The sequence below is a fragment of the Thalassophryne amazonica genome, chromosome 5 (assembly GCF_902500255.1).
Source record: "Thalassophryne amazonica chromosome 5, fThaAma1.1, whole genome shotgun sequence".
Lineage (NCBI taxonomy): Eukaryota > Metazoa > Chordata > Actinopteri > Batrachoidiformes > Batrachoididae > Thalassophryne > Thalassophryne amazonica.
Window position 1 is genome coordinate 102,438,836 of NC_047107.1, and position 16,672 is coordinate 102,455,507.

Genomic DNA, 16,672 nt, shown 5'->3' on the forward strand with positions numbered 1-16,672 from the left:
ATGTCAGGTTTAAAATGCATTAACCTCATTCTCAATAATTGCAATTTTTTTTCCAAGACACTTGAGTTAAAAAATATTTGTTCTCTTACATGCTAAGAAGTGTGCTTTTAGCAGATGTACACACAAGGCGTAACGTACCTTTCCTCTGGTGAATGCCTGTCTGGTGAATTCATAGGTCAGGCTGTTTTGCTTGTTCTTAATTTCTGGGTTCTCGTCTTTGACTGCATCTTCTGAAGGCGGATGTGTTTGGCTGGCAGGTGACAGCTCCTCTTCATTGTCTTCCTCATCCATGGAACCAGGTGTGTCCAACTCTGGTCCCTCCTCATCTGACGCAAGCTCCTCCCCTGAGATATCATCAGCAAAAAAAATCTCCTCATCCTCCGTAGTAAAACTATCCAAGTGGTGTCTGGTACCTGTGTCCACATCCTCCTCTACATCATCCTCCTCATCCTCAGACAGACTGCTTTTGCCCAAGTCCTCCTTTTCCTTTTCTCTCTCTTCAGAATCGCTGTCTATTTCAACTTCCTCTTCTTCTTCAATGATGCAATCGGAATCTTCTGGACCATTGTCTTCATTTTTAGACAGACTTGCAGATTGTGACTGAAGGCTTAGCTGCCTGAAATCTGGCAGGTAGAAAGTATCCTGCTTCAGAGTCTTAGATTTTGCCACCTGAAGCGACCCGCGCTGTGCACCCGTCCTGTGATTAGCAGCTGCTGAGTTGAGTGGCAGTGCAAAGTACTTAAATGTGGTTTTGAGGCAGTGGACGATGTATTCATACATTTGCTGGCTACTGACGGTGCGGGCCACATTCCTCTTCACAGCAAATGGGTCTGAACACAGAAACAGTCACAAAGTTTATTTTAAACCACTTGACAGTAATGTAACATTTTAACATCCAACAGAAGATCCATTATCTTCACCACTCGAACAGCTATTAGATTCACCCTAAAATCTGGCGATGGGTAGAAAACCTTTCAACACTATTAAGTTCATATCAACCTTTCATCAAAAATCACATATTATTATCCAGCAACAACGACTGCATTCTCACCATGTCCATTATCGGGTGGTGTAGGATCAGTCTGAGCAGGTAATCACAACACTTTCATTTCACTTCCTCAAGGTGTGTGTGTTTTTTAAACAACTTAAACAAACATTATTTAATTTTGCTGGCTGAACAACAAAGTCCAGAAATCATATATTCAAACTGAGACTGAATGACACACAGTAACAGACTGGCAGACAAATGACTAATATTTTGGATTTTTAAATACAATCTGGGTCGTAAGCAGACTGATGACTTGTAAACAAAAGATTTTAGCATTTATTTGTGCTCAATAAATGAAACAGAACCTGCTGAGAACAAACATTTCCTAATGAACAGTGTTTGTGGCTGTGTGTTTTTATTTTTCTTTCTATGTAAATATAATATCATCTAATATACAACCCCTGGCAAAAATTATTGAAACACCGGCCTCGTAGGATGTTGATTCAGTTGTTTAATTTTGTAGAAAAAAAAGCAGACCACAGACATGACACAAAACTAAAGTAATTTCAAATGGCAACTTTCTGGCTTTAAGAAACACTATAAGAAATCAGGAAAAAAAAATTGTGGCAGTCAGTAACGGTTACTTTTTTAGACCAAGCAGAGGGAAAAAAATATGGAATCACTCAATTCTGAGGAATAAATTATGGAATCACACTGTTTCTTTCTTTTTTTGCTCCGTATGCATCACTCTGCATTTAATCATTAGTGATCGATCTCTGCCCCCCTTCTCGGCATGTCTTTTTCCTGGTTCTTTCCCTCAGCCCCAACCAGTCTCAGCAGAAGACTGCCCCTCCCTGAGCCTGGTTCTGCTGGAGGTTTCTTCCTGTTAAAAGGGAGTTTTTCCTTCCCACTGTGGCCAAGTGCTTGCTCATAGGGGGTCGTTTTGACCGTTGGGGTTTTTCATGGTTATTGTATGGCCTTGCCTTGCAATATGGAGCGCCTTGGGGCAACTGTTTGTTGTGATTTGGCGCTATATAAGAAAAAAGTTGATTGATTGATTGATTAAATTTTCATCCCCAAAACTAACATCTGCATCAAATCAGATCTGCTCGTTAGTCTGCATCTAAAAAGGAGTGATCACACCTTGGAGAGCTGTTGCACCAAGTGGACTGACATGAATCATGGCTCCAATACGAGAGATGTCAGTTGAAACAAAGGAGAGAATTATCAAACTCTTAAAAGAGGGTAAATCATCACGCAGTGTTGCAAAAGATGTTGGTTGTTCACAGTCAGCTGTGTCTAAACTCTGGACCAAATACAAACAACATGGGAAAGTTGTTAAAGGCAAACATACTGGTAGACCAAGGACATCAAAGCATCAAGACAGAAAACTTAAAGCAATATGTCTCAAAAATCGAAAATGCACAACAAAACAAATGGGAGGAAACTGGAGTCAACGTTTGTGACCGAACTGTAAGAAACCGCCTAAAGGAAATGGGATTTACATACAGAAAAGCTAAACGAAAGCCATCATTAACACGTAAACAGAAAAAAACAAGGTTACAATGGGCTAAGGAAAAGCAATTGTGGACTGTGGATGACTGGATGAAAGTCATATTCAGTGATGAATCTGGAATCTTCATTGGGCAAGGCGATGATGCTGGAGCTTTTGTTTGGTGCCGTTCCAATGAGATTTATAAAGATGACTGCCTGGAGAGAACATGTAAATTTCCACAGTCATTGATGATATGGGGCTGCATGTCAGGTAAAGGCACTGGGGAGATGGCTGTCATTACATCATCAATAAATGCACAAGTTTACGTTGATATTTTGAACACTTTTCTTATCCCATCAATTGAAAGGATGTTTGGGGATGATGAAATCATTTTTCAAGATGATAATGCATCTTGCCAGAGAACAAAAACTGTGAAAACATTCCTTGCAAAAAGACACATAGGGTCAATGTTATGGCCTGTAAATATTCCGGATCTTAATCCAATTGAAAATCTTTGGTGGAAGTTGAAGAAAATGGTCCATGACAAGGCTCCAACCTGCAAAGCTGATGTGGCAACAGCAATTAGAGAAAGTTGGAGCCAGATTGATGAAGAGTAATGTTTGTCACTCATTAAGTCCATGCCTCAGAGACTGCAAGTTGTTATAAAAGCCAGAGGTGGTGCAACAAAATACTAGTGATGTGTTGGAGCGTTCTTTTGTTTTTCATGATTCCATAATTTTTTCCTCAGAATTGAGTGATTCCATATTTTTTTTTCCCTCTGTTTTTCCCTCTGTTTCTGTCTGTGATCTGCTTTTTTTTTCTACAAAATTAAACAACTAAATGAACATCCTCCGAGGCCGGTGATTCCATAATTTTTGCCAGGGGTTGTATATAAACACACATATACCATAATTTCCAGACTATAGAGTGCACCTGAATATTAGCTGCACCTACCAATTTTAAAAAGAAAAAATGAATTGTACAAAAATAAGCCGCGGGTCTCCACGTTGTAACATGAGATATTTACACAGAAAGATGTTAGACAAAAAGATTTTTTAACTTTTATTTAAATACGCACCGTAAATGCTTTTTTCCCCCTCAAGTGTTACACATAAATATTGACGTCCACGTCACCCAGTGCGTACATGGTCTCGCGTGGCTTCTCCGCTTCACACAGACAACTGAGTTATTTTAAATTTTCTTGAGATTTCATTGCATGCAGCCAGGATTGGATGGAGTCTGTGGTAAATGAGACGTTAATGAGGCGCTGTGACGTTTTTAACTTGCACCAAAACAGAGAACCAGTTTGGAAGGGTGGAGGGAGAAGGCTCTGCTCTGCTGACTGATCTGACGGTGCAACTGTGGCGCAAAGTGCCGGAGGGGGAGATTTCTTCACGAAAACAAACTGGTATATTTAGACTGTGTGTGAACTTACACCATATGAGGAGAGCAGCTTTCAGGAAATCAAGTGACAGCATCAACTGATGTATTTGGACTTATGAAAAACTCTAGAAAAATACATACACTCAACAAAAATATAAATGCAACACTTTTGGTTTTGCTCCCATTTTGTATGAGATGAACTCAAAGATCTAAAACTTTTTCCACATACACAATATCACCATTTCCCTCAAATATTGTTCACAAACCAGTCTAAATCTGTGATAGTGAGCACTTCTCCTTTGCTGAGATAATCCATCCCACCTCACAGGTGTGCCATATCAAGATGCTGATTAGACACCATGATTAGTGCACAGGTGTGCCTTAGACTGCCCACAATAAAAGGCCACTCTGAAAGGTGCAGTTTTATCACACAGCACAATGCCACAGATGTCGCAAGATTTGAGGGAGCGTGCAATTGGCATACTGACAGCAGGAATGTCAACCAGAGCTGTTGCTTGTGTATTGAATGTTCATTTCTCTACCATAAGCTGTCTCCAAAGGTGTTTCAGAGAATCTGGCAGTACATCCAACCAGCCTCACAACCGCAGACCACGTGTAACCACACCAGCCCAGGACCTCCACATCCAGCATGTTCACGTCCAAGATTGTCTGAGACCAGCCACTTGGACAGCTGCTGAAACAATCGGTTTGCATAACCAAAGAATTTCTGCACAAACTGTCAGAAACCGTCTCAGGGAAGCTCATCTGCATGCTCGTCGTCCTCATCAGGGTCGCGACCTGACTCCAGTTCGTCGTCGTAACCGACTTGAGTGGGCAAATGCTCACATTCTCTGGCATTTGGCAGGTTGGAGAGGTGTTCTCTTCACGGATGAATCCCGGTTCACACTGTCCAGGGCGGGTGGCAGACAGCGTGTGTGGCATCGTGTGGGTGAGCGGTTTTCTGATGTCAATGTTGTGGATCGAGTGGCCCATGGTGGCGGTGGGGTTATGGTATGGGCAGGCGTCTGTTATGGACGAAGAACACAGGTGCATTTTATTGATGGCATTTTGAATGCACAGAGATACCGTGACGAGATCCTGAGGCCCATTGTTGTGCCATCCAAGAACATCACCTCATGTTGCAGCAGGATAATGCACGGCCCCATGTTGCAAGGATCTGTACACAATTCTTGGAAGCTGAAAATGTCCCAGTTCTTGCATGGCCGGCATACTCACCGGACATGTCACCCATTGAGCATGTTTGGGATGCTCTGGACTGGCGTATACGACAGCGTGTACCAGTTCCTGCCAATATCCAGCAACTTGAAGAGGAGTGGACCAACATTCCACAGGCCACAATTGACAACCTGATCAACTCTATGAAGGAGATGTGTTGCACTGCATGAGGCAAATGGTGGTCACACCAGATACTGACTGGTATCCCCCCCAATAAAACAAAACTGCACCTTTTAGAGTGGCCTTTTATTGTGGGCAGTCTAAGGCACACCTGTACACTAATCATGGTGTCTAATCAGCATCTTGATATGGCACACCTGTGAGGTGGGATGGATTATCTCAGCAAAAGAGAAGTGCTCACTATCACAGATTTAGACTGGTTTGTGAACAATATTTGAGAGAAATGGTGATATTGTGTATGTGGAAAATGTTTTAGATCTTTGAGTTCATCTCATACAAAATGGGAGCAAAACCAAAAGTGTTGCGTTCATATTTTTGTTGAGTGTAAATTAGCCGCATCATTGTAAAAGCCGCAGTGTTCAAAGCATGTGAAAAAGTAGCAGCTAATAGTCTGGAAATTACAGTGTGTGTGTATATAAATATATATATATATATCAATCAATCAATTTCAATCAATTTTTTTTATATAGCGCCAAATCACAACAAACAGTTGCCCCAAGGCGCTTTATATTGTAAGGCAAGGCCATACAATAATTATGTAAAACCCCAACGGTCAAAACGACCCCCTGTGAGCAAGCACTTGGCTACAGTGGGAAGGAAAAACTCCCTTTTAACAGGAAGAAACCTCCAGCAGAACCAGGCTCAGGGAGGGGCAGTCTTCTGCTGGGACTGGTTGGGGCTGAGGGAGAGAACCAGGAAAAAGACATGCTGTGGAGGGGAGCAGAGATCGATCACTAATGATTAAATGCAGAGTGGTGCATACAGAGCAAAAAGAAAAAGAAACAGTGCATCATGGGAACCCCCCAGCAGTCTACGTCTATAGCAGCATAACTAAGGGATGGTTCAGGGTCACCTGATCCAGCCCTAACTATAAGCTTTAGCAAAAAGGAAAGTTTTAAGCCTAATCTTAAAAGTAGAGAGGGTGTCTGTCTCCCTGATCTGAATTGGGAGCTGGTTCCACAGGAGAGGAGCCTGAAAGCTGAAGGCTCTGCCTCCCATTCTACTCTTACAAACCCTAGGAACTACAAGTAAGCCTGCAGTCTGAGAGCGAAGCGCTCTATTGGGGTAATATGGTACTACGAGGTCCCTAAGATAAGATGGGACCTGATTATTCAAAACCTTATAAGTAAGAAGAAGAATTTTAAATTCTATTCTAGAATTAACAGGAAGCCAATGAAGAGAGGCCAATATGGGTGAGATATGCTCTCTCCTTCTAGTCCCCGTCAGTACTCTAGCTGCAGCATTTTGAATTAACTGAAGGCTTTTTAGGGAACTTTTAGGACAACCTGATAATAATGAATTACAATAGTCCAGCCTAGAGGAAATAAATGCATGAATTAGTTTTTCAGCATCACTCTGAGACAAGACCTTTCTGATTTTAGAGATATTGCGTAAATGCAAAAAAGCAGTCCTACATATTTGTTTAATATGCACTTTGAATGACATATCCTGATCAAAAATGACTCCAAGATTTCTCACAGTATTACTAGAGGTCAGGGTAATGCCATCCAGAGTAAGGATCTGGTTAGACACCATGTTTCTAAGATTTGTGGGGCCAAGTACAATAACTTCAGTTTTATCTGAGTTTAAAAGCAGGAAATTAGAGGTCATCCATGTCTTTATGTCTGTAAGACAATCCTGCAGTTTAGCTAATTGGTGTGTGTCCTCTGGCTTCATGGATAGATAAAGCTGGGTATCATCTGCGTAACAATGAAAATTTAAGCAATACCGTCTAATAATACTGCCTAAGGGAAGCATGTATAAAGTGAATAAAATTGGTCCTAGCACAGAACCTTGTGGAACTCCATAATTAACTTTAGTCTGTGAAGAAGATTCCCCATTTACATGAACAAATTGTAATCTATTAGACAAATATGATTCAAACCACCGCAGCGCAGTGCCTTTAATACCTATGGCATGCTCTAATCTCTGTAATAAAATTTTATGGTCAACAGTATCAAAAGCAGCACTGAGATCTAACAGAACAAGCACAGAGATGAGTCCACTGTCCGAGGCCATAAGAAGATCATTTGTAACCTTCACTAATGCTGTTTCTGTACTATGATGAATTCTAAAACCTGACTGAAACTCTTCAAATAGACCATTCCTCTGCAGATGATCAGTTAGCTGTTTTACAACTACCCTTTCAAGAATTTTTGAGAGAAAAGGAAGGTTGGAGATTGGCCTATAATTAGCTAAGATAGCTGGGTCAAGTGATGGCTTTTTAAGTAATGGTTTAATTACTGCCACCTTAAAAGCCTGTGGTACATAGCCAACTAACAAAGATAGATTGATCATATTTAAGATCGAAGCATTAAATAATGGTAGGGCTTCCTTGAGCAGCCTGGTAGGAATGGGGTCTAATAAACATGTTGATGGTTTGGATGAAGTAACTAATGAGAATAACTCAGACAGAACAATCGGAGAGAAAGAGTCTAACCAAATACCGGCATCACTGAAAGCAGCCAAAGATAACGATACGTCTTTGGGATGGTTATGAGTAATTTTTTCTCTAATAGTTAAAATTTTGTTAGCAAAGAAAGTCATGAAGTCATTACTAGTTAAAGTTAATGGAATACTCAGCTCAATAGAGCTCTGACTCTTTGTCAGCCTGGCTACAGTGCTGAAAAGAAACCTGGGGTTGTTCTTATTTTCTTCAATTAGTGATGAGTAGAAAGATGTCCTAGCTTTACGAAGGGCTTTTTTATAGAGCAACAGACTCTTTTTCCAGGCTAAGTGAAGATCTTCTAAATTAGTGAGACGCCATTTCCTCTCCAACTTACGGGTTATCTGCTTTAAGCTACGAGTTTGTGAGTTATACCACGGAGTCAGACACTTCTGATTTAAAGCTCTCTTTTTCAGAGGAGCTACAGCATCCAAAGTTGTCTTCAATGAGGATGTAAAACTATTGACGAGATACTCTATCTCCCTTACAGAGTTTAGGTAGCTACTCTGCACTGTGTTGGTATATGGCATTAGAGAACATAAAGAAGGAATCATATCCTTAAACCTAGTTACAGCGCTTTCTGAAAGACTTCTAGTGTAATGAAACTTATTCCCCACTGCTGGGTAGTCCATCAGAGTAAATGTAAATGTTATTAAGAAATGATCAGACAGAAGGGAGTTATCAGGGAATACTGTTAAGTCTTCTATTTCCATACCATAAGTCAGAACAAGATCTAAGATATGATTAAAGTGGTGGGTGGACTCATTTACTTTTTGAGCAAAGCCAATAGAGTCTAATAATAGATTAAATGCAGTGTTGAGGCTGTCATTCTCAGCATCTGTGTGGATGTTAAAATCGCCCACTATAATTATCTTATCTGAGCTAAGCACTAAGTCAGACAAAAGGTCTGAAAATTCACAGAGAAACTCACAGTAACGACCAGGTGGACGATAGATAATAACAAATAAAACTGGTTTTTGGGACTTCCAATTTGGATGGACAAGACTAAGAGACAAGCTTTCAAATGAATTAAAGCTCTGTCTGGGTTTTGGATTAATTAATAAGCTGGAATGGAAGATTGCTGCTAATCCTCCACCCCGGCCCGTGCTACGAGCATTCTGACAGTTAGTGTGACTCGGGGGTGTTGACTCATTTAAACTAACATATTCATCCTGCTGTAACCAGGTTTCTGTTAGGCAGAATAAATCAATATGTTGATCAATTATTATATCATTTACCAACAGGGACTTAGAAGAGAGAGACCTAATGTTTAATAGACCACATTTAACTGTTTTAGTCTGTGGTGCAGTTGAAGGTGCTATATTATTTTTTCTTTTTGAATTTTTATGCTTAAATAGATTTTTGCTGGTTATTGGTAGTCTGGGAGCAGGCACCGTCTCTACGGGGATGGGGTAATGAGGGGATGGCAGGGGGAGAGAAGCTGCAGAGAGGTGTGTAAGACTACAACTCTGCTTCCTGGTCCCAACCCTGGATAGTCACGGTTTGGAGGATTTAAGAAAATTGGCCAGATTTCTAGAAATGAGAGCTGCTCCATCCAAAGTGGGATGGCTGCCGTCTCTCCTAACAAGACCAGGTTTTCCCCAGAAGCTTTGCCAATTATCTATGAAGCCCACCTCATTTTTTGGACACCACTCAGACAGCCAGCAATTCAAGGAGAACATGCGGCTAAACATGTCACTCCCGGTCTGATTGGGGAGGGGCCCAGAGAAAACTACAGAGTCCGACATTGTTTTTGCAAAGTTACACACCGATTCAATGTTAATTTTAGTGACCTCCGATTGGCGTAACCGGGTGTCATTACTGCCGACGTGAATTACAATCTTACCAAATTTACGCTTAGCCTTAGCCAGCAGTTTCAAATTTCCTTCAATGTCGCCTGCTCTGGCCCCCGGAAGACAATTGACTATGGTTGCTGGTGTCGCTAACTTCACATTTCTCAAAACAGAGTCGCCAATAACCAGAGTTTGATCCTCGGCGGGTGTGTCGTCGAGTGGGGAAAAACGGTTAGAGATGTGAACGGGTTGGTGGTGTACACGGGGCTTCTGTTTAGGGCTACGCTTCCTCCTCACAGTCACCCAGTCGGCCTGCTTTCCCGGCTGCTCGGGATCTGCCAGGGGGGAACTAACGGCGGCTAAGCTACCTTGGTCCGCACCGACTACAGGGGCCTTGCTAGCTGTAGAATTTTCCACGGTGCGGAGCCGAGTCTCCAATTCGCCCAGCCTGGCCTCCAAAGCTACGAATAAGCTACACTTATTACAAGTACCATTACTGCTAAAGGAGGCCGAGGAATAACTAAACATTTCACACCCAGAGCAGAAAAGTGCGGGAGAGACAGGAGAAGCCGCCATGCTAAATCGGCTAAGAGCTAGTAGCTACGCTAAGCTAGCGGATTCCTAAAAACACGCAAAGCGAATAATGTGTAAATAATTTAGAGGTGATTCAGCAGAAGGAGTGCTTTAGTTAAGGCACGTAAAGATTACACTGGGAAACAAATCGTAATCTAGATAACTAGATCAATCTAACTGCGCAGATCAAACAGCTAACAGATACAGAAAAACACCGCTGTGCTCCGGAACAAGAAGTGATACAATACCGCAGTGAGAGCCGACCACCAGTAGAGTCAAGTAAAAAAGTAAAAAAAAAAAAAAAAAAAAAATAAAAAGGTAAAAAAGTAAAAAAGTCTTGAAAAAGACTATTAGTTCAAAGTCCAAAGCAGCAGGTAGCAGTCTCTGTGTAAACAGTCCCAACAGAGAGCCAAAATTAACAGATACAGCAAAACACCGCTGTGCTCCGGAACAGGAAGTCAAAGGGTTAGGGTTAGGTAGGGTGTATATATATACACGAGGTCTGCGAGAAAAATAACGTACCTTTTATTTTTTTCAAAAACTATATAGATTTGAATCACGTGCGATTACATCAGCCAACCTTGAACCCTCGTGCAGACATGCGGACGGATTGGCGCGTCGGCAGGCATCCGGCGTGGCGTGCCGCCACAGGAAAAACACCTCCGTGTTGATAACCATTTGTAAAAACCAGGCAGCGTTTGATGGCTTTCAGTAGAGTGAGTATCTGAGAAATTGTTTAATAACTGGACATGTTCCAACTTGTCCTTAAGGCTTCCAACGGAGGTGTTTCTCTGTGATGCCGGGCCATGAGCGGCTGGGTGCCGACGTGCCAATCTGTCCGCACGTCTTTCATTACAAAATCTCCTTTAACAGTGGAATGTCCGGATAAACTGCTGATCCCGAGCTCTTCTGAAACTTCTCTGTTCTCTCACGATGTCCTGGGTCAACAGAGGCTTAAATTTGGAGGTTTTCAGCTCGAAATAGGCTGATGACGGCGCCTCAGAGCGCGGCGCGACGTCCCGCTCCGTGGGAAGTCCTTAAAGTGACAGTAAGACTCCATAATCTCTCATCAGCCGTTAAAATTTTCACCGAAAACCAGCTGAATTTCTTGAATGGTGTCCACTTCGAGCTGCCTCACAGGTTCTGAAAAAAATTTTGATAAAGCAAAGCGCCAGTCTCTCAGCAAGTTGTTAGACAAAGGAATTCCGACGGGAGGGGTGGACCCCCCTCACTCAAAGCCTGCCCACAGGCGAATGACGTAACCGACAGGCGTGAAAAAACTCTTGCATGCCCACGAGGGTTCAAGCTTGTCTGATGTAATCGCACATGATTCAAATCCATATAGTTTTTGAAAAAAAATAAAAAGGTCCGATAATTTCTCACAGACCTCGTATATATATATATATATATATATATATATATATATATATATATATATATATATATATATATATATATATATATATATATATATATATATATATATATATATATATATATATATATATATATATATATATATATATATATAAGGCCAAGTGGTCACTGTGTACGGGTATGCATGCATGCATGTGTAAAGCTTTGATCACAGAGAAACTGGGCAGAGCTGTTTGTATGCTTATGTATTCTGGGTCAAAGATGAACGCCGCAAAAATGGAAAGTTGACAAGACTAATATTTCTGGAGAGATTATGGATATTAGATAACAACAGTGAACAATGGACGCTGATAATTACATCCTAGAATCACACGCCATTTCACCAGGGCACAGTAAATCATCTATATATTAACAGCGAAGTGGCCTCTGTGTATGTATATGCATGCGTGAGTGCATGCGTGCATATGTGTACCTTCGAACAAAGAGAAACTGAGGAGAGCTGACATATGCCGTTTGGTATGCTTATGTATTTTGGGTCAAGGATGAACACCGCCAAAATGGAACATCGATAGGACTAATCATTTTGAAGAGATTACGGATATTAGCTAACAACAGTGAACAATGGATGTTGATAATTACATTCTGGACTTGCATGCCATTCCAACTCACGATAGATCCTTTGCATAATTTATTACCACCTTTGAAAAAAATGCCAGCTACCTATTTTATAAACATTACCCAATCTATAGCCTGTGGATCTCCACAGAGCAACACGCTAATACATATATAACTTTCACAATGGTACTACATGCCAGAAAAAAAGAAGCTTCTCACCCTCCACAGCTATGCGTTTTTTTGGCCAGTCTTTAGTCTCTCTGGAGATGACGGCTCTGGTGCGTACACTGATGACGTTGTCGGCTATGTTGAATTCCAGTGAATAGAAGCGAAGCATTTCAACCCAAAGAAGCCCAACTTCCACAGGCAAATGAGGAGTGTGAAACACCAGCGGAGTCTGCACAGAAAAGTGTCCAACATGCTGACAGTTAAAAAAAGCTGTTCAAACTGCACTCACATTATATTTATTGACATGAACCATTCTCCAAAGTATGCAAGAGTTTCAGCATTTATCCAAATCATCTTTCTTTATGTTTCCTCCCAAATCAAACATTAATATGACATTTTAAACCTTAAATTTGCAGCTTCTTCAGTTTCAACTTCCAAAACAACAAAGTCATGGTCATCTTAACCGAACTTAATTTCATTTCATTTTTCTTGGGAGCTTTTTCAGGCTTTATTTGAGAAATCATGTAAAGTTGGGACAGAAAACAGGGGGACAAAGATGGTGAAGAAACAAAAAGAAAGCATGCCCAAGATTACAATCAAACCCGGGGATGCTGCAGACAATGCTTTGTGGAATATATGGCAGATGACTCAGCAACCAGTGCACCTTTGAGGAAGTATTTTGTGGCAGAGATGCACAAGAGAATGAACAAAACAATCTAGTTTTCTTACAGTGGTGTCTAAAAGTTAGTATTCTATTCAATTGTAAAATACAGTGAGTGAATGAATAGAGAGATTCAGTCAACAGATGGACAGACAGGCAGATGATAATAATAATCAATTCCCTAATCTTTAAGTACCCCTACTATAATGAAGATAAACAGAAAACAAACCTTTCTCAACTTCGATGCACAATAGCAATACAAAAAGCAAATTTGTTCTGGTTATATAATAAACCATAAACCTGTCTGACAGATGTTGGTTGTGCTAAAAATTTTACATACCCTGGCAGAATTTTGGATTTTCTTTTGGGGGGGGGGGGGGGGGGGGGGGGGTTTTGAAATAATATGAATGATAACACAAAAACTTTCTTTTTTCACTCATGGTTTGTGGTTGTGTGAAGCCCATTTATTGTCAAACAACTGTGTTCACTTACTCATCTTCAACCACTTATCCGAGATTGGGTCGCGGGGGGCAACAGCTCATTCCCAGGCCAGTGTGGAGATATAATCTCTCAACCTAGTCCTGGGTCTTCCCCGGGTCAAGTGTGTTTACTCTTTTTAAATCATAATGACAACAGAAACTACCCAAATGACCGTGATCAAAAGTTTACATACCCTGATGACTTTGGCCTGATAACATACACATAAGTTGACACAAACGAGTTTGAATGGCTACAAAAGGTAACCATCTTCACCTGTGATCTGTTTGCTTGTAATCAGTGTGTGTGTATAAAAGGAACAGTGAGTTTCAGGGCTCCTGACAGACCCCTGCATCTTTCATCCAGTGTTGTACTGACGTTTCTTGTTTCTGAGTCAGGGAAAACAAAAGAATTGTCAAAGAAAAAGTAACTGAACTGTATAAAACAGAAAAGGGATGTAAAAAAGATATCCAAGGGACTGAGAATGCCAATCAGCAGTGCTCAAACTTTAATTAAAAACTGGAAAATGAGGGATTATGTTGGAACCAAACCACAGTCAGGTAAAACAACAAATATTTCAGCAGCAACTGCCAGGAAAATTGTTAGGAATGCAAAGAAAAACCCACAAGAAAAACCCACCTTCAGCTTAAATACAGCACTCGCTGAAAAAAAAAAAAAAGTGGTGTGGCTGTTTCAAGATGCACAATAAGGATGTACTTGAAGAAAAATGGGCTGCATGGTCGAGTCGCCAGAAGAAAGCCATTACTACGCAAATGCCACAAAGTATCCCGCTTACAACGCTGAACAGCACAGAGAACAAAGTCATTTGGAGTAATGAGACCAAAATTGAAATTTGTGGCCACAACCACAAATGTTACATTTGGGGAGGAGTCAACAAAGCCTATGATGAAAGGTACGGTACACCCTTCCTACTGTGAATCATGGAGGTGGATCGCTGATGTTTTGGGGATGTGTGAGCTACACAGGCACAGGAAACTTGGTCAAAATTCATGGCAGGATGAATGCAGCATGTTATCAGAAAATATTGGAAGAAAATTTGCACTCATCAGCCCGGAAGCTGCGCATGGGACATACTTGGACGTTCCAACATGACAATGATCCAAAACACAAGGCCAAGTCAACCTGTCATTAGCTACAGCAGAATAAAGTGAAGGTTTTAGAGTGGCCATCTCAGTCTCTTGACCTCAGTATCATTGAGCCACTCTGGGGAGATCTCAAACGTGCAGCTCATGCAAGACAGCCCAAGAATTTACAGGAAATATAAGCTTTTTGCCAAAAAGACTGGGCACCTTTACCATCAGAGTAAATAAAGAACCTCATCCACAACTACCACAAAAGACTCCAAGCTGTCATTGATGTTAAAGGGGGCAAGAAATGGTATAATAAGAACTGAGGTATGTAAACTTTTGATCAGGGTCATGTGGGGAGTTTCTGTTGTCATTATGATTTTAAAAAGAATAAACACAGTTGTTTTACAATAAATGGCCTCACACAACCATGAGTGAAAAAGGTTTTTGTGTTATTCATATTCTCTGACAAATGGCCAAAAAAATAAAATAAGATAAAATAAAATAAAATAAATAATAAAAAATTCTGCCAAGGTATGTAAACATTTGATCAGGGTAATGTGGTTAGTTTCTGTTGTCATTATAACTTAAAAATACAACCCCAACTCCAATGAAGTTGGGATGTTGCGTAAAATGTAAATAAAAACAGAGTACAATGATTTGCAAATCCACCTATATTCAATTGGATACACCACAAAGACATAGAGATATTTAATGTTCAAACTGATAAGCTTTATTGTTTTTGTGCAAATATTTGCTCATTTTGAAATGGATGCCTGCAACATATAAAGCTGGGACAGTGGTATGTTTCCCCACTGTGTTACATCACCTTTCCTTCTAACAACACTCAATAAGCGTTTGGGAACTGAGGACACTAATTGTTGAAGCTTTGTAAGTGGAATTCTTTCCCATTCTTGCTTGATGTACGACTTCAGTTGTTCAACAGTCTCCGCTGTCGTATTTTGCACTTCATAATGCACCACACATTTTCAATGGGCGACAGGTCTGGATTGCAGACAGGCCAGTCAAGTACCCGCACTCTTTTACTACAAAACCACGCTGTTGTAACACGTGCAGTGTGGCTTGGCACTGTCTTGCTGAAATAAGCAGGGACGTCCCTGAAAAAGACGTTGCTTGGATGGTAGCATGTGTTGCTCCAAAACCTGGATGTACCTTTCAGCATTGATGGTGCCATCACAGATGTGTACGTTGCCCATGCCATGGGCACTAACACACCCCCATACCATCACAGATGCTGGCTTTTGAACTTTGCACTGATAACAATCTGGAGAGTCTATTCCTCTTTTGTCCGGAGGACACGACGTCCATGATTTCCAAAAACAATTTGAAATGTGGACTCATCAGACCACAACATACTTTTACACTTTGCGTCTGTCCATTTCAAATGAGCTCGGGCCCAGAGAAGGTGGCGGTGTTTCTGGATGTTGTTGATGTATGGTTTTCTTGGGCCCAGAAGAATTTATTTCCTTTTTTAACTCCACCTGCATTGGGAATATTAGACTCTGTTGCACCATTTAAACAGAGGTCCATTAAGCCAAAACCAGATCCTTGGTTGAATAACACCACACTTGCCTTGAGAAGGCGCTGCAGGCAGGCTGAATGTAGATGGAAGATAGATAAGTTGCATGTGTCACTAGATATTCTAGAAGGCTGTCTCTCAGACTATCAGAATGCTGTTAAAGAGGCCAAATGTAAATATCTTTCAAGTGTCGTCTCTGCCAACTGTAATCGCCCCCAAGTGTTGTTTAATACAATTCAGTCAGTTATAAATCCATCGGATAATGCATTTAAGAACGCAACAAAATCAACTTGTGATGATTTCCTCCATTATTTTGTTGAAAAGGTGGCCTTGGTTAGACAGAGCATTAGCAATTCACTAAATGCTCCAGACCTCCATCACGCCCCTGTTGCTCCTGCTGTGTTTAGTACATTTGATCCAGTGTCACTCTCACAGCTCTCCGATGTAGTACAGAAACTGAAACCTACTAATTGTCCTTTGGACATTATTCCACCTAGGGTGCTTAAGCAGGTTTTTGACACAGCTGGACCATCTCTTCTTCATTTTTTCAATACCTGTCTAAGGCCAGGGTCTGTGCCAACTGTTTTTAAGCAGGCCGTGGTCAGGCCACTTATCAAAAAACCCAACCTAGACCCCGTTGTGCTGTCAAAAT

General features: G+C 41.1%; 1 protein-coding gene across 3 annotated transcripts in view; it reads right to left on the reverse strand.

Annotated features, from left to right (window-relative positions):
• The window catches only part of tut7 (terminal uridylyl transferase 7), a 52,867-nt gene that overhangs the window by 17,073 nt on the left and 19,122 nt on the right, over positions 1 to 16,672 (reverse strand). For all 3 annotated transcript variants that reach the window (XM_034170994.1, XM_034170992.1, XM_034170995.1), the window contains exons 12-13: positions 12,306 to 12,483; positions 139 to 830 (exon numbers count right to left, since the gene is read on the reverse strand). In XM_034170994.1, coding sequence (XP_034026885.1) covers positions 139 to 830; positions 12,306 to 12,483 — 870 coding nt within the window. The remainder of the gene's footprint in view (positions 1 to 138; positions 831 to 12,305; positions 12,484 to 16,672) is intronic.